General features: G+C 32.2%; 3 protein-coding genes, 1 long non-coding RNA gene and 1 other non-coding gene across 8 annotated transcripts; 3 read left to right on the top strand and 2 right to left on the bottom strand.

Moving 5' to 3' along the window:
• The first annotated feature begins 196 nt into the window (after positions 1 to 196).
• Positions 197 to 11389, top strand: LOC124445402 (protein SDA1 homolog). 3 transcript variants are annotated; one of them, XR_006948138.1, is made up of 26 exons: positions 197 to 316; positions 1731 to 1912; positions 2222 to 2326; positions 2400 to 2498; positions 2579 to 2634; positions 2730 to 2784; positions 3046 to 3117; positions 3342 to 3500; positions 3760 to 3828; positions 3936 to 4037; positions 4281 to 4347; positions 4410 to 4513; positions 6306 to 6363; positions 6450 to 6508; positions 6737 to 6813; positions 7171 to 7268; positions 7479 to 7555; positions 7631 to 7714; positions 8546 to 8576; positions 8941 to 9032; positions 9145 to 9191; positions 9522 to 9628; positions 9718 to 9805; positions 10061 to 10132; positions 10268 to 10348; positions 11016 to 11212. XR_006948138.1 is itself a non-coding variant. In XM_046996127.1 (26 exons), exons 2-26 carry the CDS (start codon positions 1823 to 1825, stop codon positions 11064 to 11066), a joined length of 2004 nt encoding a protein of 667 aa, XP_046852083.1. In that variant the 5' UTR covers positions 201 to 316; positions 1731 to 1822; the 3' UTR covers positions 11067 to 11389. The 3 variants fall into 3 exon arrangements, 2 of the variants coding, with proteins under 2 accessions (XP_046852083.1, XP_046852084.1); XM_046996127.1 differs by having other exon boundaries at positions 201 to 316; positions 9141 to 9191; positions 11016 to 11389; XM_046996128.1 differs by having other exon boundaries at positions 201 to 316; positions 6351 to 6363; positions 9141 to 9191; positions 11016 to 11389.
• On the bottom strand, positions 425 to 1366 carry LOC124445406. Of its 2 annotated transcripts, XR_006948140.1 has the most exons (3): positions 1289 to 1366; positions 931 to 1072; positions 425 to 823 (listed from the first exon to the last, which is right to left on the bottom strand). It is a non-coding gene; the product is annotated as an uncharacterized LOC124445406 (long non-coding RNA). The 2 variants fall into 2 exon arrangements; XR_006948139.1 differs by lacking the exon at positions 1289 to 1366 and having other exon boundaries at positions 931 to 1105.
• Positions 11390 to 11781: 392 nt separating the features above from the next.
• Positions 11782 to 11853, bottom strand: Trnaq-cug. Its single transcript has one exon. It is a non-coding gene; the product is annotated as a tRNA-Gln (tRNA).
• A 138-nt stretch (positions 11854 to 11991) lies between these two features.
• On the top strand, positions 11992 to 14990 carry LOC124445404 (transforming protein p54/c-ets-1-like). Its single transcript, XM_046996130.1, has 5 exons — positions 11992 to 12297; positions 12373 to 12517; positions 12821 to 12896; positions 13940 to 14059; positions 14183 to 14990. The coding sequence occupies exons 1-5, from the start codon at positions 12278 to 12280 to the stop codon at positions 14614 to 14616; spliced, it is 795 nt and encodes a 264-aa protein (XP_046852086.1). The 5' UTR covers positions 11992 to 12277; the 3' UTR covers positions 14617 to 14990.
• A 100-nt stretch (positions 14991 to 15090) lies between these two features.
• Positions 15091 to 20425, top strand: LOC124445403 (putative beta-lactamase-like 1). Its single transcript, XM_046996129.1, has 12 exons — positions 15091 to 15631; positions 16165 to 16230; positions 16305 to 16445; positions 17024 to 17167; positions 17246 to 17367; positions 17493 to 17657; positions 18424 to 18561; positions 18630 to 18747; positions 18832 to 18904; positions 18981 to 19121; positions 19209 to 19318; positions 19403 to 20425. Exons 1-12 carry the CDS (start codon positions 15443 to 15445, stop codon positions 19721 to 19723), a joined length of 1728 nt encoding a protein of 575 aa, XP_046852085.1. The 5' UTR covers positions 15091 to 15442; the 3' UTR covers positions 19724 to 20425.
• Positions 20426 to 20965: the final 540 nt, after the last annotated feature.

Genomic DNA, 20965 nt, shown 5'->3' on the forward strand with positions numbered 1-20965 from the left:
GGATTAGTTTTTTTTTCAAAAGCATATAAGAAAATTAAAAGTGAGGAAAAACACAACTTTTTGACAAAAGGACAAAGTTGAAGACATGCAAATTGAAAAGCTGAAAAAAACGAGTTTTTTCTTGAACCTCTTAAAATTATCATCTCTTGATGAGTTCATTTTCACCCATCTGTCATAACCTGTAACACCTTATTAAAATAATTACCACTATCAGTGACAAACTCACTTTCTAAAATTCATCAGATGATTTTGCAAGAAAATAAAGTTGTTATTGAACATTTTTTGATCACAAAGACAATCTAACAGCAATGTCCAGGTAATTTACTTTGTCTCTTTAGTGGAAATATTCTGTGCTGAAGAATGCTACATATTTACGGATGGTTTTTATGTTATCATTCTGAAGATAAAAACCAAACAAAATAAATTATTCGTTAAACAGTAATTAAACACATTTACTTGGTAAAGTGATGTGCCGTGTACAATAAACAGCTACAAACTAAACATTTCCATTCACAATGTTTCATATAAGGTAAAGAAGTTCGATTCTACAATTGATACGTTTAGGTTTATATTGTTATAATTTTTAACACGTATAATGAACGATTCATCGCTGGAAATAACGCTTGTAATAGCTTATGAAAAATTTAATTTTCTCCTTGATAAATAAGGAAACTCTTATTTTCCATTTGAGAACTCCCGGACTTACTGCATGAGCAATATTCTTTAGGGATGAGTGTAAATGGAGATGTTGAAGTGCCACAAAATCGACAAAATCCAACTTTGCTGCAACATGGATGACATTTGAAACAAACGATGCATGTTTCTGTCAACAGAAAAAATATGAACAATTTCAACTGTCGTGAATTAATTTTGTTGATTAGTTGCTGATTTTGCTTTTAAATAGTTATATCTGAAATCACCTGCCCTTACTTTGCAAGCTTCTGTACGTGTTGTACACATTGTATCCTCGCATTTGCGATCTTTAAAACTTCTCCGTCGCTTTGTTGAGTGATCATAAAAGTACTTCAAGTACAGTATGGTCAATTAAGCTTCTCAAGTGACCCTCATTAAACTGTCAGAAATAAACTCAAATTAGTGATGATATTCACCCAGTTTGCTTTCATGATGCTTAAATTATTCAAATTACATGCAAGATGCAACAAAGCAGCATGTTTCGTTTCATACATTATCCCATTTATTTTAAACTTTGCAGTCTTTGTTCGTTAGCTTGGTTTCTTTTAAAACATTTAATTTCATGCTCAACAAAACTTTTCAAAGCAGTATTCACCTGAAGTCCTAGGTAGATATGTGAAATAAAGGCTGTCGACTGTCATTCTCTTATGATTTCTAATTACCCATGGTTTTATTAGAATTTTTGTTATTTATTCCACTTTTCAAACCTAAAATATACGTTATACCACTGGTGTAAAAAAATTTCGTTTTTTGCTCTACGAAACAAGATGTTTTCATATGTTTGTAACGTTGTTCATAGTCATTCGTCGGTAAAAGAACTAAGGACATGTTGACTTTCATTAAACTCTTTTTTATACACGAATACTTTGATCATTTGGACATAACAAATTATTGTGAGAAAAGGAAACTTCCGCTGAGACCATTTCAAGAAGGTCTAAAGTTTTGTGCCTTGCATGATCGCATTAATCGACTTTGATCATATCGATTATATCGATGAGATCATGCAGATGTGATACTTTATGTAAAATTTGTAACAGAGATGTAGTGAGATTGAAAGTGGTGGTAGCAGTCACGTGGTTATCTCTCTTGTAAAGAAGAGATTTTACAGTTTATCAGTTTTCACGTGGAAATGTCTCGTCGTAAAAGCAACCAACTGCCAAATAACTTACCCCAACTTCAAAATGTTATCAAACGAGATCCTTTATCTTACAAAGATGAGGTAGATAAAAATTCATCAACTTTTTCTACTTGCTTAATTCGTTAAAAAATAATGTTGAATTTTCAACAAACATGAACTGCTTTCGTCTGATCAGTATCATAATTTATATAGATAGTATTTATTATTTACATTGTTATTGTCGCTTCAAAACACTCTCGACATTTATAGTCAATTTCGCATAACTCAATTTACCAAGCTGTTTGAACATTATTGAACATTCATCTTGTAAAAAGGCTTGATGAGGATTTTAGTTTGAAAACGTTTGTCAATCGTAGAATAATGCAATTATTATATAAAATTCTTTTATAGTTTCTACAACAATATCGCCATTATCAATCAAACCTCGCAATCTTCAAGATAAATCCATTGCTTTCCAACCAAGTTTTTGAAGATCTTGCTATGTTTTTGAGTCAAGTATGCAATAGATCATGTAGCATGAAGTAGTGAAATATATTTTGATATTATTATTTATGAAACATTTCACAAGGTTTCACATTGTTATACAAATGAACTTGAAAAATTTCCACAAGAAATAATTGATATTTTAACAAGTCATTACATGGTTATGAATCCAGATGTACGGATGGTGAGTCGATATTGATAATTTCAAGAACTGATTTATTGTCATATCCTTTTGAAATTTTTCATGTATGATTTATGTTTTAGACATTGTGTAGGAGTTTGATCTTACTTCGTAACAAAGGATTACTCTCACCAACAAGGTTACACGAATTTTTAACTTGAATATTCTGTAGCACAATCATAGACTACTATTGCTTCTAATTATCAAGCCAATTATCAATGACTACATTTTTAGTTTGTTAGAACTCTTCTTTCTGTTATTTCGTTGCAATGACAAACTTCTCAGAAAGGTATTGATTGCTGTTTTATTATCAGAAAATGTTCCGTCTATGCTCCTTGATCAGACAACAATTTGATGAAATGTAAAATAAAACAATCCATTAATAAAACATCTTATAAGCCCATATTTAACCAAAACATTACAGTTAAAATTGTGATGGTGTAACTCAAATTTGATTTTACAAGATGCCTTTTTTAGATGATGTTTTATTTTATATTTTGATCAATGCTTTTTGCATAGTTTGTGAAATTATTGTGTTTGTATTTATTAGACTCTGTATACTCACATTGTCAAAGATATTCGAAACATAAATGCAAAGCACAAGAACAACAAAGTAAATAGTGTGAGTAAATCATTACATTTATTGAATTGGAATTATAAGGACTTGACATTAAATATCTAGTTCATTCATGATATCCATATTATATGGAAGAACTGTAACTAAAGTAATATTGACAGATGACTTCTTGGAGTGGAGTTTATAATGACACAAGTTTTAAACACAAGATTTAAATTGGTTTTATGTAAATGCAAAGAACTATCTATGTATGTTATTTAATGTTTTAGACTCTTCAAAATTTCATGTATACAATTTTGAATGACAGTCATGCTCTAGCAGCGAAAAAGTCACTTGATGTTATGATTGAATTGTACCAAAAAAACATCTGGAGAGACGTAAAGACAGTCAATGTCATTTCAACAGCCTGTTTTTCACATATTACCAAGGTACATACTGAGTTACAAACCATAAACAACTTTCTACATTAGTGTATACAACAGACTTGTTTATCTATTTATTAAATTGTAATTGATAAAGTGTCAAAGTTAAGATTTTTTGAAATGTGAAATGAGATAATCCTTATGTATCTTTAGATCTTTATCAATGATTACATATGGTGTATATAAGATTATTTTTAACATTTATGATATTTTCACTTTATTTATCATTTATCTTTCTGTTGGCATTTCTTTCATATTAACTTAGATTTCAGTCACGGCTTTAAAGTTTCTACTTGAAAAAAATCAGAATGATGACTCGGAAAGTGAAAGTGAGGTAAGTTTCGGTTCTTTCATATTTTCTGTTCAAATTATCGGTATTTGTGTCATGGTTCACAAATCATGTTAATATCAAGGTGCATCCCATTTTCTCTTATGCTGCAGGATGACAAGCCAACAGAAAAGCAACTCTTACTGGCCAATCGAGTCCGCAAGAAAACAAGAAAAAGTGAAGCTAAGTTGAAAATCGCCTTGAAAAATATGAATGTAAGAGGTTAACATCAATTTTATTGAAGTTTTTTTCTTGAAAATATTGTAAGAGATATTAAATACCACCTAGGATTTTTGTATTTAAAAAATTACATTATTATTCTGTTAAGTAAAATAACTTATCATATAATTAAAATCTCTCAATGTTTAAATGACAAAAAAACACTGAAACATTCACTCTTTATCTACCAGTTATTGTCATTGTGGATGTTCTGTTATAGCGATATTTTTTTACTGTAGAAACAAAAAAAGAAGCATTCAAAATGCACAACATTTTCTGCATTGTATCTTATTAACGATCCACAAGGTGAATTAAAATGAATACAGTTGCGAAAAATATTGTTTTTTAATTTGTTGGTTATGTGCCAGGGTTTTGTGAAAGACTCTTCAAAAAACTGGGAAATTCCACTGAAAGATTTGAAGTTCGTGTTTTGATGATGAATGTTTTGGCTTGTTTGATCGGTGTTCACCAGGTTTGTCATACGTCATTATCACGTGGTTAGTCATACATCACCATCATCAAGTTTGTCATACGTCATTATCACGTGGTTAGTCATACATCACCATCACCAAGTTTGTCATACGTCATTATCACGTGGTTAGTCATACATCACCATCACCAAGTTTGTCATACGTCATTATCACGTGGTTAGTTATACATCACCATCACCAGGTTTGTCATACGTCATTATCACGTGGTTAGTCATACATCACCATCACCAAGTTTGTCATACGTCATCACGTGGTTAGTCATACATCACCATCACCAAGTTTGTCATACGTCATTATCACGTGGTTAGTCATACATCACCATCCCCAGGTTTGTCATACGTCACTATCACGTGGTTAGTCATACATCACCATCACCAAGTTTGTCATACGTCATTATCACGTGGTTAGTCATACATCACCATCACCAAGTTTGTCATACGTCATCACGTGGTTAGTCATACATCACCATCACCAAGTTTGTCATACGTCATTATCACGTGGTTAGTCATACATCACCATCACCAGGTTTGTCATACGTCACTATCACGTGGTTAGTCATACATCACCATCACCAAGTTTGTCATACGTCATAATCACGTGGTTAGTTATACATCACCATCACCAAGTTTGTCATACGTCTTTATCACGTGGTTAGTCATACATCACCATCACCAAGTTTGTCATACGTCATTATCATGTGGTTAGTCATACATCACCATCACCAAGTTTGTCATACGTCATTATCACGTGGTTAGTCATACATCACCATCACCAAGTTTGTCATACGTCATTATCATGTGGTTAGTCATACATCACCATCACCAAGTTTGTCATACGTCATTATCACGTGGTTAGTTATACATCACCATCACCAGGTTTGTCATACGTCATTATCACGTGGTTAGTCATACATCACCATCACCAAGTTTGTCATACGTCATCACGTGGTTAGTCATACATCACCATCACCAAGTTTGTCATACGTCATAATCACGTGGTTAGTCATACATCACCATCACCAGGTTTGTCATACGTCATTATCACGTGGTTAGTCATACATCACCATCACCAAGTTTGTCATACGTCATTATCACGTGGTTAGTCATACATCACCATCACCAGGTTTGTCATACGTCCCTATCACGTGGTTAGTCATACATCACCATCACCAGGTTTGTCGTACGTCACTATCACGTGGTTAGTCATTAATCACCGTCACTAAGTTTGTCATACGTCACTATCACGTGGTTAGTCATTAATCACCGTCACTAAGTTTGTCATACGTCATTATCACGTGGTTAGTCATACATCACCGTCACTAAGTTTGTCATACGTCACTATCACGTGGTTAGTCATACATCACCATCACCAGGTTTGTCATACGTCATTATCACGTGGTTAGTCATACATCACCATCACTAAGTTTGTCATACGTCACTATCACGTGGTTAGTCATACATCACCATCACTAAGTTTGTCATACGTCACTATCACGTGGTTAGTCATACATCACCATCACTAAGTTTGTCATACGTCATTATCACGTGGTTAGTCATACATCACCATCACTAAGTTTGTCATACGTCACTATCACGTGGTTAGTCATACATCACCATCACCAAGTTTGTCATACGTCATTATCACGTGGTTAGTCATACATCACCATCACCAGGTTTGTCATACGTCATTATCACGTGGTTAGTCATACATCACCATCATACAGTAACAATCCTGTTTCTCTATTGGAATTTTCATTCATGTATTCTTTTGTAGCTGTTTTTGTTTAGTTTTTATCCGTTTCTTCAAAAATATTTGCAGCCTCATCAGAAAGGTTGGTCAGTATTTGTGAAAAGGACATTTTTTATTTTAATGTCTGCTTTTTTAATAAAGATTTCTTTAAAAAATTTTATTTTGCAGAAGTAACCAGTATGTTGACATTTTATGCTCAGGCTTGCCATGAATTAGTACCATCTGAGGTAAGCTTTATCTGTATATTTAAAGAATCTTAAACTATCATCATAAGAGAAAATGCAAGTTTATCACAGTTGCTTAAACTGGAATTTATCTTCAATGTTTCAGTTTGAAATGCTTTCTTATTTATGTGTTATGTTGCCACTATGTATATATTTTATACATTGTTTGTTTTTGTCATAAATTTTGTAATATTAGTTTAAATTTTGTTTTATTCTTTTTCTCATTTTTAGATTGTTGAGCCTGGCTTGAAAGCGATTGTCAATAATTTTGTTACAGAAAGAAATTCAAATGAAGTAATTGCTGTTGGGTAAAAGTGAATAATTTTTTGTAACATTTACAATGTCTGGATTTAAGAATGAATTCATCGTTGAAATATTTTCATCTTCAAAACGTTTCAATATTTTATGTTTGATGTTGAAGCTTTCACGATGAATCGAAATTCTATTTAGGTACCAAGGCAATATATTTATCCCATCAAAATTTTGTGTCGTTGCTACAGATATTTATTTTAAAAAAAATATCATCTTGATGTATCATAAAGTCGTATGCAGCAAGCTGTTGAAAGTTATTTTATATTCTTACTGAGAGGCTGCAGCTTTTGCCTGGATGACGTGGATTCAACAAGAAATGTTGGGATTAAAAATGAAAACATTTGATTATTTAGTATTAATGCTGTGAAGGAGGTGTGCATCCGCTGTCCACTAGTAATGACTGAACAACTACTACGAGATCTGGCTGCGTACAAGAAATCAAAAAACAAAAGTAAGCAACTTATCGTTCATGCGTTTATTAAAATTGATGTGTCAGATGCAACGATGTTTTTTCACTTTTACTCGAAATCAAATGAATATTGCATTTGACTGATTTCTGTAACTTACAGTTTTCTTCTATTTATTATTGTATTCTTTTATCGATTGTAGTCGCCACACTTTCTTCAATAATGTATTTACGACCTTTCATTGCAATTATCAGGTGTTTTTAATGCATCAAGATCGCTTATACAACAATTCCGCCTCCTCAATCCCAGTCTCCTTCATGAGAAAGACAGGGTAAGTTTTATGTTTCGTTCATGTAGATACAATTCCCTGTCATTTATAATTCTTGTTTAATTAAATGTTTCGAAGGGTAAGATGACTGTTCAAGAGAGAAATGTTCGTCCTAACGAATACGGAGAAATGTCGTCAAAAAATTATGTACCCGGAGCTGAAGTAAGTATATAGTTTAGAACAATCTTATTTTTATTGGTGAGGTTTTTCTGGTCTTATAAGTTATAGACCTCTCTAGAGGCCAGTGAAACTGGAGCGATAATATGTTGAAATGTTATTCAGTATATTACACCAGCTAACCACACTACCATATATAGCAATAATATAGAATGGTAGGTCAGAATGCTACACATGTTTACACCACACTACCATATATAGCAATAATATAGAATGGTAGGTCAGAATGCTACACATGTTTACACCACAATACCATATATAGCAACAATATAGAATGGTAGGTCAGAATGCTACACATGTTTACACCACACTACCATTCCAGTAGCATTTAAACATGTTTGTGGATGTTCATCGTCCAGGTTAGTAGCGTTCTGAAAAGAACTGTTGTCATTTATACTGACTGGCGTTTCGACAACCTTAGCGGTAGTCATCTTCAGACGCAAAAAAAAACCCAAAAAAGCATGAAGATGACTACCGCTAAGGTTGTCGAAACGTCAGTCAACTTCAACACCAACAGTCCTTCTCAAGACTCTACTAACCTGGACGATCTACATTCTCAATGTAAATCGCATGTAGTGATAATCCCGAGTTCAAACCATTTACTTTAGCATTTAAACAGTTGAACATTTCTCTAATTGGCCAATTTCAAAATGGTTTATGTTACTCTGTTCAAGATGATTTATTGCAACTAAGTTTAAAACCGTTTAGTGTTAGTACATCAAAGTCAGGGTTAAAATGTTAAACGTCATTTATTGTCAATAGTGTACAAACATTTCATTTTTCTGTTAACGAAAATAAACAATTTTATATTTTTAGCTTCTGGACGAAAATGAACAAATAAATGAATGTAAATATAACTGCTGATTTGTTTTGCTTTTTCAAACGGGGGGGGGGGGATATTTGGATAATTGTAAACTGGAGGGGAGGGTCCTTAGATAATTGTAAACTGGGAAATGGATCCTTGAATGACTGTAAACGGGAAGGACTGGAGAATTGGATAAAGGTTAACGGAGAATTAGTTTGTAAAGTCGTTTGTAATTCATTCATGTGATAAGTTTCTAAGCAAATCTAGAATGGTTATTTACAAGACCATTTTCAAGAGTACAAATTATGCTCATTTCAAGTGAAATTATTCAATTATCATCTACTTTTCTTTTGTTAAATATGTGAGGCTCAAAAGACTTTAAATTGTTATTTTCAATGCTTGGTAGATGATGTTGAGTCAAGTGAAGATGAATGCAGTGACATCTTTCAAAATAAATGTGATGACAACATTGTTCAAGAAGAATGCGGGGAAAATACGGTCTGGTTTATATTTGTTATTGTTTTTTATTTTTTTAACGAACTTTTTAGCACATAACATGTACATCATCAAATTGGTTACTCACCCACAAGACCTTCGTTGATTTAGATAGATAACGAAGAAAAGGAGTCAAAAGCGGCCAGAATTAGCCAATCAAAGGTGATTTTCATAAATATTATATTTAAGTTATCACATCCAACACATGGCAAGTCATGTAATTATTTAAGTCGCATGAAATATTATGAAAAGAGGAGTAATGGTTCTCTTCATTCAAATTCTTATTTAATGTATTGATTTTAACAACAGTCGTCATTTCAAAGATTGAATGGTTAAACGCACTTAAATGATGTTTTTGATGGCAACACCTATCGTGACAAACCAAATTATTATTGAATAATTAAAGCTAACTTCATCAACCAACAATCAAATTTTATTTCCTTCTCTCTTCATGTTCTGTATAATTTTTTTCAATGGAAAATTGTAATTTAGATTTTTACAAATGATGATTTCAAAAAAATGGAAGTTCAGAAAATCATACAGGAAGTTAACCCTCATAAAAAGCGAAAACATGAAAATATCGAAGAAACCACAGAAAGGTGACTGCTTGGATTCTAAGGATCGTTTTTTGAAACTATATTAACGTTTTTGTGTAAATTATCTTCACTTGAGATAATTTGTATTTTAGGAAAGAATTATTGCATGTTGAAGATATAGAACAGATTATTAGTAAGAAAAAACGCAGTGATAAGGATGAAAGAGTTGCTTCAGTCAAGGTATTTTTATCATCATTACAATAGTATAATATTTGTAGTCGAAAATGCTAAAATTTGATGGGCTAACTTTTCATTTTTCGTACAAGAAGTCCTTATAAGCACTACATGATTTTTCTCACTCTCTAATGTTGTTTATCATCACGAATTGACGTCGTTTGAATAGAAACTCCAAAATTTTATGTGCCATACGTAGTTTGGTTTTAGGCATTGTTACAGCCTTACGTTTTCAGGTTTATAAATATTTTGTTTATTGAGGCCGGTCGCGATGGTGTTAAAAGATCTTTTCAAAAGAATCGTTGCAATGAATACACAAGTACAACAAATAAGGTAAAAAAGCATAACGTAAAGTACAATACGGTACATTATAGACCATTAAACTAACATTCTTATTTTATGTGTGTATACCATAATTATTTAACAACCTGTTGATTTTTGAATTTTCATTTCGTCGTTCTGCAACAGGAGAAAAAGAAAAACAAAACATTCATGATGGTAAAACATAAGGTTAAAGGAAAAACGAAAAAATCTTTCCGTGAAAAACAGGTATGTAGAAAATTTTCTTGCTATCCTTGTCATCTCTTGCTACCCCTGTAATCTCCTGCTATACGTGTCATCTCTTGCTACCCCTGTAACTCCTGCTATCCTTGTCATCTCTTGTTACCCCTGTAATCTCCTGCTATCCGTGTCATCTCTTGCTACCCCTGTAATCTCCTGCTATCCTTGTCGTCTCTTGCTACACCTTAATCTCCTGCTATCCGTGTCATCTCTTGCTACCCCTATTAATTCCTGCTATCCTTGTCATCTCTTGTTACCCCTGTAATCTCCTGCTATCCGTGTCATCTCTTGCTACCCCTATTAATCTCCTGCTATCCTTGTCATCTTTTGCTACCCCTATAATCTCCTGCTTTCTTCTCGTCTCTTCATAATGTGAATCCTGACACTGATATTATGTGCACATGAAAAACATGAGTCTTGGACGAAATTTGAACTTGCACCTTTACCTCTAATTTCCTTTAATCTACTAATTTTGTCATCTCTTACTATCCTTGTGATCTCTTACTATCCTTGTGATCTCTTACTATCCTTATAATCTCTTACTATCCTTATAATCTCTTACTGTCCTTGTCATCTCTTACTATCCTTGTGATCTGTTGCTATTCTTGTAATCTCTCGTTTTTTGCAACTTATTTTATTTTTCTTATCTCATTAGATTGCACTTCGGGACTCGCTTTTAAAGAAAAAGAGAAAAACAAAGTTTTAACGCTTACTATAAAACTAAAACCCTCTTAGATTGTATGCACATGATCAGATAATTAAAATCATATGACATGCATTCTGATATGAAGGGATTTCCTATTAAAGGTCACCGTGTAAAATTATGTTTGATTACAGATACGGTCTTCCATACACATCTATTCTTTGACACTCTCCTCTGTGTTCAGTGTTCTTGGATCCAGGATTCATATAAAAAAATAAACGAACTGTGATTTCTAAATACTTCTGAATATAATTAAAAGTGAATGCAATCTGATATCATGTATAAAAATTATAATTCTGAACAAGAAAATGGGTCAAAGTTTAAAATCTGCTAGCTTAAATTTGTTGGATTACATCTATGTGTTCATTTCATCTATGAACTTGTGCATGCTATTGATTTGTGTGCTTTGCTATGATATGTTTTTGGACTCAATGGAAACAGAGACGTGTAACCAAACTAAGTTAAAGTCGATATATAAAGGACAAGGGTTGTGATTAAAGGCAAAACCTGAACTTTGAATTGCAAACAACAACATTTCTTTCATTGTAACCTGATCGCAGGCGAAGTTCTTGTCAAAAAGTTCTTATCAGGAGTAATATTTTTATGTTGGGGCCAGTTGGATTTTTCGACTGATTTCCATATGAAATGATTGTTTTAACATTATATAATTGCGACAAAAACGTTGCATGTAACAAAACATTAAGGATTGTAAAAAACCAGGTCTCGCCGAGACTTGAACTCGGATCTTAGGATTCAGAGTCCTAGGTGCTAACCATTACACCACGAAACCGCTCGCTTGAGGAGAAATTATTATGCTTTATAAATCTTTAAGTATATTAATTTGAATAACTACGGCTCATTCCGATAATGAATATTTTACTATATATGGTAAGCCTCGCCCTTCCGAGTCAAGAAAAAAACACGAACACTCGAACTGCAATCGTGAAAGATTGAAGACGTCATTATCTAATAATACGTGAGAAATTTACGAACGTTGAAAATTCCCAACGAATTTATAAACGTCTCTCTCAAATATACGCCACTTTAGCAATTTTGTCCTTTAATGAGAAGTGCTTAAGTGCGTTGTGATCAACTTTCGTGAAGAATTGGCGTTTTAGAAGAAACAGGTTACAGTTTATTAAAGTCGCACTCAATTTCTGCTCTACAAGTCTGACATATAAATATATTTTTTCATCCGTAAAACGTCATTTAGAATGGAAACTGTTAATATTCAGTAAGTATTGAAGTGTTTTTACATACAACCATTAGAAAATTTTAGTTTAATGCTTATTTGTGGTTAATTGTGTAGTATAAACGTTGACGATGGTATGCCACGATTTCCTTTGACGTTTCGAATTCCGCTTTCTTGTACTGTTCGTCGTTTGAAAGAAATTATCGAGAGTCAAGAAGGATTGGGTATAACAGAGCAAACTATATTTTTGGATGATGTAGAGGTATAATTTAACAACTGAATTTTTTTCTGGCTATGGCGTTGCCATATGGCACTGGGAAAATGACACGCGATTGTCTTAGCTTATCAATGCTGTTTTGTATAAAATATTTCTAATTTTCTACGTCCAATAATTCTTTTGATAATTTTTCATATGCGTATCAATCAACCATTAGATTTTTCTGTTCTAGATTTCGTTGCTTACTTATGTAGTTTTTCTAATATCTAGTTTTTCAAAATTTTCTTCCTTGACTATAGAAGGAATTATATCGTTCAAAATTTATGTTAGGTTTAAATATTTTTTTAGCTAAAAGACAGACTAACATTGGGGCAACAAAATGTTGTCGATGATTCGTTTCTGGATTTACACGTCAATTTTGATGGTATGTTAGATGATTTTATCATTTGTGTTTTCTCGTTGCCATCCGGAAATCACATTGTTCTTTAGGAAGTAGATTTTGTTTAACAAGCACATTCTTGCCCTTGACACGACTAACACAAACGCCAATATTGTTTATTAGCGTGACATCAGCCAAATATTTGAAATATTTCTTCAATACAACTACCCTTAGGTACAATGATTTGTTTGCTTTGCATTTAAACATCAAAAGGCAACGTTTGATTTTTTCATGCGCGATAATGTAGCCCACCCAAGAACAAAATATATTTTGCTAAGTCTGTTTGCATTGATAATGAGCAGTATGTTCGTCCTATCATTTATGAGAGCGATATTCAACAAATCGTTTACCATCAGGAAATATTAAGTGTTTCTCATGGGAATTTAACTTTATTATCACCATTAATGGCGTTCATAACCTTAAACTTTATGGGAGATTAATAAATTGCGCTTATGACAGAACAATGTAATTATATCACACACTAATTATTAAACCTTGGTTGTGATTAACTGAAAACCTGCAATAAATGAAATTAATTTGTTAATGATTTAAAGTAGATATCTTTGATTATGAATAATTCTTGAATTGATTTTTCTCATGCTAGTAAAAAAACCTCAGAAATGGATGAGTTATATTAAGGATATTTAAGACTTTACTTGGGACACATTTGGTTCAGTGGTGCGAGCAGAATTTTACTTTGGGGGTGGGGGGGTGGGAGTGCTAAACACCCCTAAAACCAAACAAAATGACTCTTATTATATATTAGTATAAAAAATAATAATGCTGAAAAAATGCGTCATATTTTGTTGGCCATTTTGGTTGAAAAAAATTTTTTAAAAATGGCATGATGGCTTCTTCCTTTTCTTTGAAATCACAAAGTGTCACCAAGGTCCTGAAGCATCCTGCTGTATTTCAAATCCTGTGGTATTACTGACTAATCAAGTCTTAATATATATTGTTACTGCTTCATTCAAGTATCCATTGTTTGTGATGTTTTTTTCTTCAATAATTGTGAGTGTTATTCCTAGAAATTCCATCACCAACACATAAGACAAGCAGTGTTTCATCACAACATGAAGATTGTGTTGTTCCTGACATTGACAATGATGAAGATGTTTTTAATTTTGACAAACCAAATTTTCCAACTGGTATGTTTAATTTATGCATGCAGACATTCTCTAATGTTGTTTTATCATCATCTGAATACTTTGTTTTGATAAAATTTATTGGATCACAGAATGAATGAAAAACATTTTATTTGAATGACCTAGATCCTCGATCGTGGGAGATTTCTAATGTTATGGAGTGGTTAAAGTGGACGGCAAGAATGTACAACATTAGAAATATTGACTTTGATAAATTCCGTATGAATGGGAAAGGTTTATGTATGTTAGCAAGGAATGGATTTATTTATCGAGTTCCACATGGAGGTGAACATTTATACGAAGACTTTCAAATCAGATTACGAGAGGCCTCAGCATCACAAAGTCATCAACAAACCTTTTTATCGCATCCTCACAGAAGTTATCCATACCTTATGAATCTTCCTGAGGTGAAATTCAGTCCACCACAACGTAATTTTTACTCTGCAGGAACCTTACCCCTTTCTATCCATCCATGCTTAGCTCAGGGACAATACTCACCTGAAACAAGATCACCATTTGAATACAACCATGATCCAAATGTTTTTTTCTTTAAATTTTAACAGTGACATTTTCAAAGACCTTTAATATGTGAGCAAAGTATAGGTTATATGGGTAGGTTTTTATTATGGAAAAGGAAGTTAAGACATGTTGTATGAAATGACAGCATACAATCAATAAGTCATGTTCAAGTTGTTAAAATACGACCAATGTATTATAGTGAAAATATTAGTTTATTGTGAATGAAAATTGAACCAGGTGTATTAGTTAGGTATGACTGTAAATACAGAGCAGGTTTCTGTATTTTTACTCAATAGCAGTGGTTGTTTTGTAAATACCTGGAAAATAACGCGTGGAAAAAAATGAACGTTGAGATTGTGTTAAAAAATTCAATGTAGCTAAGTTATTTTGTCAAAATACATATATTCATCAAAAATTTGGTCTTTAAAATGAGTTTTGAAGGACAATGGCTAGTTCGAAGTATTTCATAAAATCATGAATTGAAACGTGATTATAATGTTAAATGTAAGCACAAGGTTTATAAAAAAAAACAGTTATGAGAACGTAGCTCAATTGATCAGTGCGAGCAAGACTTGCAAAAGCATTTGGTGGAATTTGTAATTGGATATCTAGTGGTTCATATGAAACAAAAATTCTTGGAAATGACCATCGTGTAGATGAGTTTTTTTTATTTCAAGTTTTCATGAAACACTTTGGCAAAAGCTTGATGGTAATAAGCTTATCGTGAGTAAGAGATGACGACATGAAGTATTGATATGTTAAATTTATTCAACTCTAACAGCCAGTAACATAATATGTACGTGACATCAACGATTATGTCCTTCTTTAACTTCTTGTTATTTAATACGTAGTATTTATGTTGTATAAATGGTTTTGTCGACAGTGAAATTCATCTCTTCACATGAACAACAAACTGAAAACTCGAACTTGAAGTCTAAAGATGTGACAATAGTGTATTTGAAAGCGACAATCGTGATATTAATAGTTGTACTTTCCACCGTCTCAGGAGTTTTATTGTGGAAGGTAGTTAAAGATTGTAGCAGCTCTGAGCAAAAGGTAATTTCTTTGTTTTCATTTTTTTGTGTTATAGCTGTCTCACAGCTTGTCTCATTATTTATGTAGCACGCAAAGCCTTTGTTTCGTACGCATAGCGACTAATATGGTGTTGATATGAATACTGTACAAATGTATATTTTGTTTAATATACAATCTATGCAATAATTCTGTGCTACCAAAATACATAGAGAATTTGTTGACTTGTACAATGGTAGATACATTTGTTTTTCCATGTCCAATTAACTTTTTAATACCTTTAAGAAACAGGAATAATGATCATAGGTCTTAAGTAGTATTGTGATCAAGTATTTGTGTTAAAAATTATACCGAGATGGTTTATATTCTACCGTGTTGCCTGTTTTCTCGTTTTTTTCTCGTACTGTTTATTATTTTGCCCAGTAAAGTAAGTCGTACAAATACTGTTGGATATCATTTGGAAATCGAGTTTATGTAGGGTCTACATAAAATCATACGACAAAAATTTATCGCTCGTCAGTGTAATCACGACCTATAATCTCCCATTTCCTTGACAGAAACTTTCAAACAACAATAAAGAAGAAAAACTTCTCCCGAACGATGGAAATTCTCAATTTACACAAGTATTAAACTTATTATAAAAAATCTGTGAATGTTTGAAACAAAATTTTATCATTTCACAACATATATGATTTAGATATACAAGAAAAGCCAAAGTATATCATGTCCTCTGTATGCAGATAAAACTTCTTTACCTTACACTTTACAACAAAGTTTGCGCGAAACTTTTCGAAATGTGGAAAAAACCCTCAAACAGGCCGTCGACGGCAAGTCATTAGTAAGGATGATTTATTATTGTGTAAATAATTTATTTTGAAAGTCAGAAAACGTAGTTTATAATTACGTTCATTTCTGATTTTTACTTGGTATACTTTTATGTATTTTCTCTCCATAAATTCCAGTACGAGTATAACATTAAATTGTCTGAAAGAAATGAAAAACAGACAAATACATCTGCATTGCCAAACATAGGAATACACTATGTTTGCTGCATTGGTGGAAAAAAAGTTAAAATTTTATCAGAAACTGAATTTCTTCGTTAAAATCTATGATACATGTACGATTTTCTTGGGTTTTTTTTTAATTTTGGAATTTTTACCATAAAATCATGAATGAAAAGGTTACAACATATAACAAGTTTTTACTAACAATTATTATAAAGTTTTTATCTTCCTTTCGTGTTACCGTCCATACTCACGAAAAATATGCTTTGACAAAGTAAAATTTTAGGTTCATATAGAATTATCAAGTACTCAGAGTTAAAACATAAAGTACATTTACCATGCTAACAATTTTCTATTCACTTAAAAAACAAGAGAAGAGAAGATCGAAAACTTGTTTTTTCATAATTTATAGGTCTCTGTGTCGCTTAGTGCAGTTTATAGAGATGACAAAGTTTGGAACATTGGTTTAGGAACTTTAGATAAATCGACATATCCATTAAAGATTCCAGATGAACATAGTTTATACAGTACAGGAAGTGTTGTCAAAATTTTAACAGTAAGCCTTACGGAATTAAATGTTTCAAAATGAAAAATCTGTTACTACGTATTTATGGCGGTAGTTAATTTTTTGAAGGTTGTCTTGACATTCAAGTTGTTGAAAGAAAACAAAATAACTAATTTAAATGATCCATTGAGAAAGTACGAGCCAAATTTTATTATTAAAAATCCGTTCAATAAAGAAGACATAACAATAAGGTAAAAGTTCATATTTCTCATATAATTCACATAACTAATATATCCAAATATTTGAGCATTTTGTTTACAATTGATTAGTTCCGGATATTTACTTAAAATAATTTCTGTCATTTTGAACATTCTAGACAAATCCTCGCTCACACATCAGGTCTTCCTAGAGAAGTATCGTGTGGCCCTTCCTTTTCTTCTTCCAATACAAAAAAGATTTGTCCTGTTAACACAACATTTGTTCTAAACAAATTGAAAAATCTTCAAGTGAAATTTCCTCCGGGTTCTGCTGTATCTTACAGGTATGAATTTTACTCTCTTTCATTATTTAAGTAAAACTTGATTGGTGATATTGCGGTATTTGTCTAGGTAATAGCATGGTTTCCAGTGCAGTTTGTGAAAAACACGCACGAGCCTTTTAAAGACTATCAAAATTGCACGAGTCCGAAAGACAGGTGCATCTGCTCGAGAGTTCTCACAAACGTTTCCGAGGTTTGCATAAGCCAGTGCAAACACGGAAATATCTTTTATTTCTTTTATAAAATAACAATGATGCGAAACAAACAATTTTAATCATCTTCTAACGTGTATTCATGATTGATTTGCAAATTTGATTGGTTGAACTTAGATCGTTTTGCACAGGCTAATGCAAACACAGTTCTACACTAATCAGCTCACGCGTTTCATTGGGTTTATTTTATAAGTATGTCGAGAACTACAAACTTGCCTGTAGTTCTCGACAAATCACAATATGGAGACTCGGTTTAAACAATACTTTCATTATTTCCAACAACCACTAAAAATCATGATATAGCTTGAGAACGTTCTCTCTACGACAACTGCAGAATTACAACAAGTCTCTATATATTCTCTACTTTAAGAGTAAATTTCCTTCTATTACGCAAATGTCAAGTCAGTTCCGACAAGCTTTTGGCTGTCTGTCTACAGCTGTCCAAGGCTGATTTAATAAAATATTATATCAGTGAACGTTTGACTGAATTAAAACGAATAGCAATTACATGATTTGAAGGAATTTCAATGAATCGAATTTCAAAATATCTTTTTCAGCAATCTAGGTTATGCGCTTTTAGCAAATGTTTTGTTTGAAATATTTGGACGAAAATATTCAAGTTGGCAACAATGGATGTTACATGAAGTAGTCTATCCTCTTGGCATGACAAGAACAATCTTGAATGTTAATGAAAGGTAACTGTCTTTTTTATTGCTTACCTAGTGAACAAATAAGAAAAGATATAGAAGTATTTTATTTTTAGACAGTTTTATAACACTGCTACTGGATATAAATCTAATGGATTACCTTCTCATCATTTAAACTGGGGTTGGGCTTCACCATCTTTTCAAATGAAAACCTCCACTTCTGATCTCTCGAAAGTTAGTTGATTAATTTTCAAGTTTCGCTCTGTTGAATTCTTTGTTTGATTTTGCTGATTAAATATTTTTAATTCTAATGTTAAGTTAATGTTGGCAATTTTGAATCCTGGAAAGTCATTTATTGATGAAAAAATGACAAAAGAAATGTTTAAACCAGGTGAACTAAGAAGTTTATGAAATGATTAAGGGTAACAATTGATGAAATTAAATTGACAAACTTCGTTCTTACACAGAATTCATATTTCCTGATCTTTATACAATTTTTGCAACTGGATGGCAAATTCGTTACCATAACTTTGTTCGCGTCGTTAGAAAATCAGGAGCAGTCCCAGGCTTTTCATCATCAATTATATTAATGCCAGAAGTACGATTTGGTGAGAAGTTGAAAAAATAATTCTTTGTTTTGACAACAGGGTATAATCATCGTTTAAAATTATGGTCTTTTTATTTTTATTGTGTAGGGTTTGTTTTGCTTGCTTCAGGCGAAGAAATTGCTACAAAACTCGCTAACAAAGTAACGATGATAATTTCCAAGAAATTGTCAAAGTATTTGTTGTACAAATACCCGAAGGTATGCCCGTTTGTATGAGAAATTTAACTTGACACGACTCTCTGGTATTGTTAAAGTCATTTGTCAAATTTTTTTTATTTTCAGATAACAACTCCTACTGATTTGAATAAGTACACTGGTCATTACGTAGTTAATAATAATTGGAGTGATAAAGTGAAAGCGACGATTGAAAAAGATTTATATTCTGGTCGTTTGATATTGAAACAAGATCATGGGTATCCAAGTTATGTTTATCTTAACGCCATGGATTCTAAACATTTTCGGATTATCTATCCTTATGGTCTACCATGTTCTGCATATTCTCTAGGACAAGATAAAGAAATTGTTATGTTTCAACAGCTCGATAGTAAAAAGCGTTATAAAAAATTTAAACTTGGTTCTTTTATATTTCGTAGAAGTTTGTGATGTTAGTGACGTACAAAATGTTGACGTGTGCCGTACAGATTTTCACATTATGAAGATCTAACCAATCAAAAAATCAAAAAACCATTTTCTATCAATGGTTGCATATTCCTCAGGTATTATGAAATACTTCATTTAAGTGGATATCATATAATATTATTTATTAGAACTTAGATTATTGAAAAACTAGCTGGAAGGAAGAGAATAACATTGACTACTTTGTAAAGATACAATTATTTTATTTGATGATAGAAAAATCTTTAATTTTGCTGTATTGAAACTGTTTGATAAATTTACATTTAATTTTCACGGAGCACTCGATGATGGTGTGGAAAGCACACATTCAATTTTACTCTGTTCTAACAGTTCCTATCATCTTTAACCAATTATCTATCTAAAAATTATTTCCGTTATTTGAAGTAACCAAATTAAATCGTGTCAACAAAAATTGGTTATTTGTTATAATCAACTGGTGTCAAGTTTATTATTTGTTATAATTAAGTTACATCAACTGACGAAATTTTGTAATATAATAAAATAACTAATGCGAAAAATCTTTGTCAGTAAGTTAAATAATAAAAACACATTCGGCGCTTCATACATTACTTAAAAAGAAATTACTTTATGGCTAGGAGTATATTTCTAAATTTCAAGATCAGTTTTATGGAGTACTTGGTATATTATTAAATATGTTAACAAATCAAATCATCGACTACCGCTAATTGCTGTCGTCTCATCTTCAATTTAAATACTGCTTTCTTCTTTGACTGTTAGTATCGTTTCGTATTGTATCGGCAAGTATGCCATGTGTAAACATAGGTACGGCATGCGTACTCTACCATTGTGTCTACCTTTAGGTCTACCTTTATGCCTACTTTTATGCCCTACCTTTATGTCTATCTCTATGTCTATATGACTATCCCCAAGTCTACTTTTGTCGCTCAGATCATTCAGTAACTGGACTACAACACGATGTAGCTACTTGGCGAGTTGAAGGTAATCTAGAAAGAATTTTAAGATTGCCCAATTGATAGGGGAAATGCTCGAGAAACATTTTCGGCGAGCCATTTTTTATATACGTGGGTGTAGGAAGATCGATAATAAGGGGGCTCATATTCATAAATACATGAGATGCAGTTTCGTTGCTATTCATTGTGCTCAAGGAATTACTATTCATATATATATGGGGTAGGTATGTACTTTGTATGTATAATGTAAGTTATAAACAATCAAAATAAAATAAAA

The sequence above is a fragment of the Xenia sp. Carnegie-2017 genome, unplaced genomic scaffold, assembly GCF_021976095.1.
Source record: "Xenia sp. Carnegie-2017 unplaced genomic scaffold, XeniaSp_v1 HiC_scaffold_22, whole genome shotgun sequence".
NCBI classification, from domain to species: Eukaryota; Metazoa; Cnidaria; class Anthozoa; order Malacalcyonacea; family Xeniidae; genus Xenia; species Xenia sp. Carnegie-2017.

Excerpts from the sequence above, each read along its gene's own strand:
- LOC124445402 (XM_046996127.1), top strand. The coding sequence starts at position 1,823 with ATGTCTCGTCGTAAAAGCAACCAACTGCCAAATAACTTACCCCAACTT. Across the intron at positions 2,785-3,045 it reads ATGACAAACTTCTCAGAAAG|ACTCTGTATACTCACATTGT; the intron begins GTATTGATTGCT and ends TGTATTTATTAG. Across the intron at positions 9,192-9,521 it reads CCAGAATTAGCCAATCAAAG|ATTTTTACAAATGATGATTT; the intron begins GTGATTTTCATA and ends ATTGTAATTTAG.
- LOC124445404 (XM_046996130.1), top strand. The coding sequence starts at position 12,278 with ATGGAAACTGTTAATATTCA. Across the intron at positions 12,518-12,820 it reads TATTTTTGGATGATGTAGAG|CTAAAAGACAGACTAACATT; the intron begins GTATAATTTAAC and ends ATATTTTTTTAG. Across the intron at positions 12,897-13,939 it reads TTTACACGTCAATTTTGATG|AAATTCCATCACCAACACAT; the intron begins GTATGTTAGATG and ends TGTTATTCCTAG.
- LOC124445403 (XM_046996129.1), top strand. The coding sequence starts at position 15,443 with ATGGTTTTGTCGACAGTGAAATTCATCTCTTCACATGAACAACAAACT. Across the intron at positions 17,368-17,492 it reads AAAGAAGACATAACAATAAG|ACAAATCCTCGCTCACACAT; the intron begins GTAAAAGTTCAT and ends TGAACATTCTAG. Across the intron at positions 18,562-18,629 it reads ATCTTGAATGTTAATGAAAG|ACAGTTTTATAACACTGCTA; the intron begins GTAACTGTCTTT and ends TTTTATTTTTAG.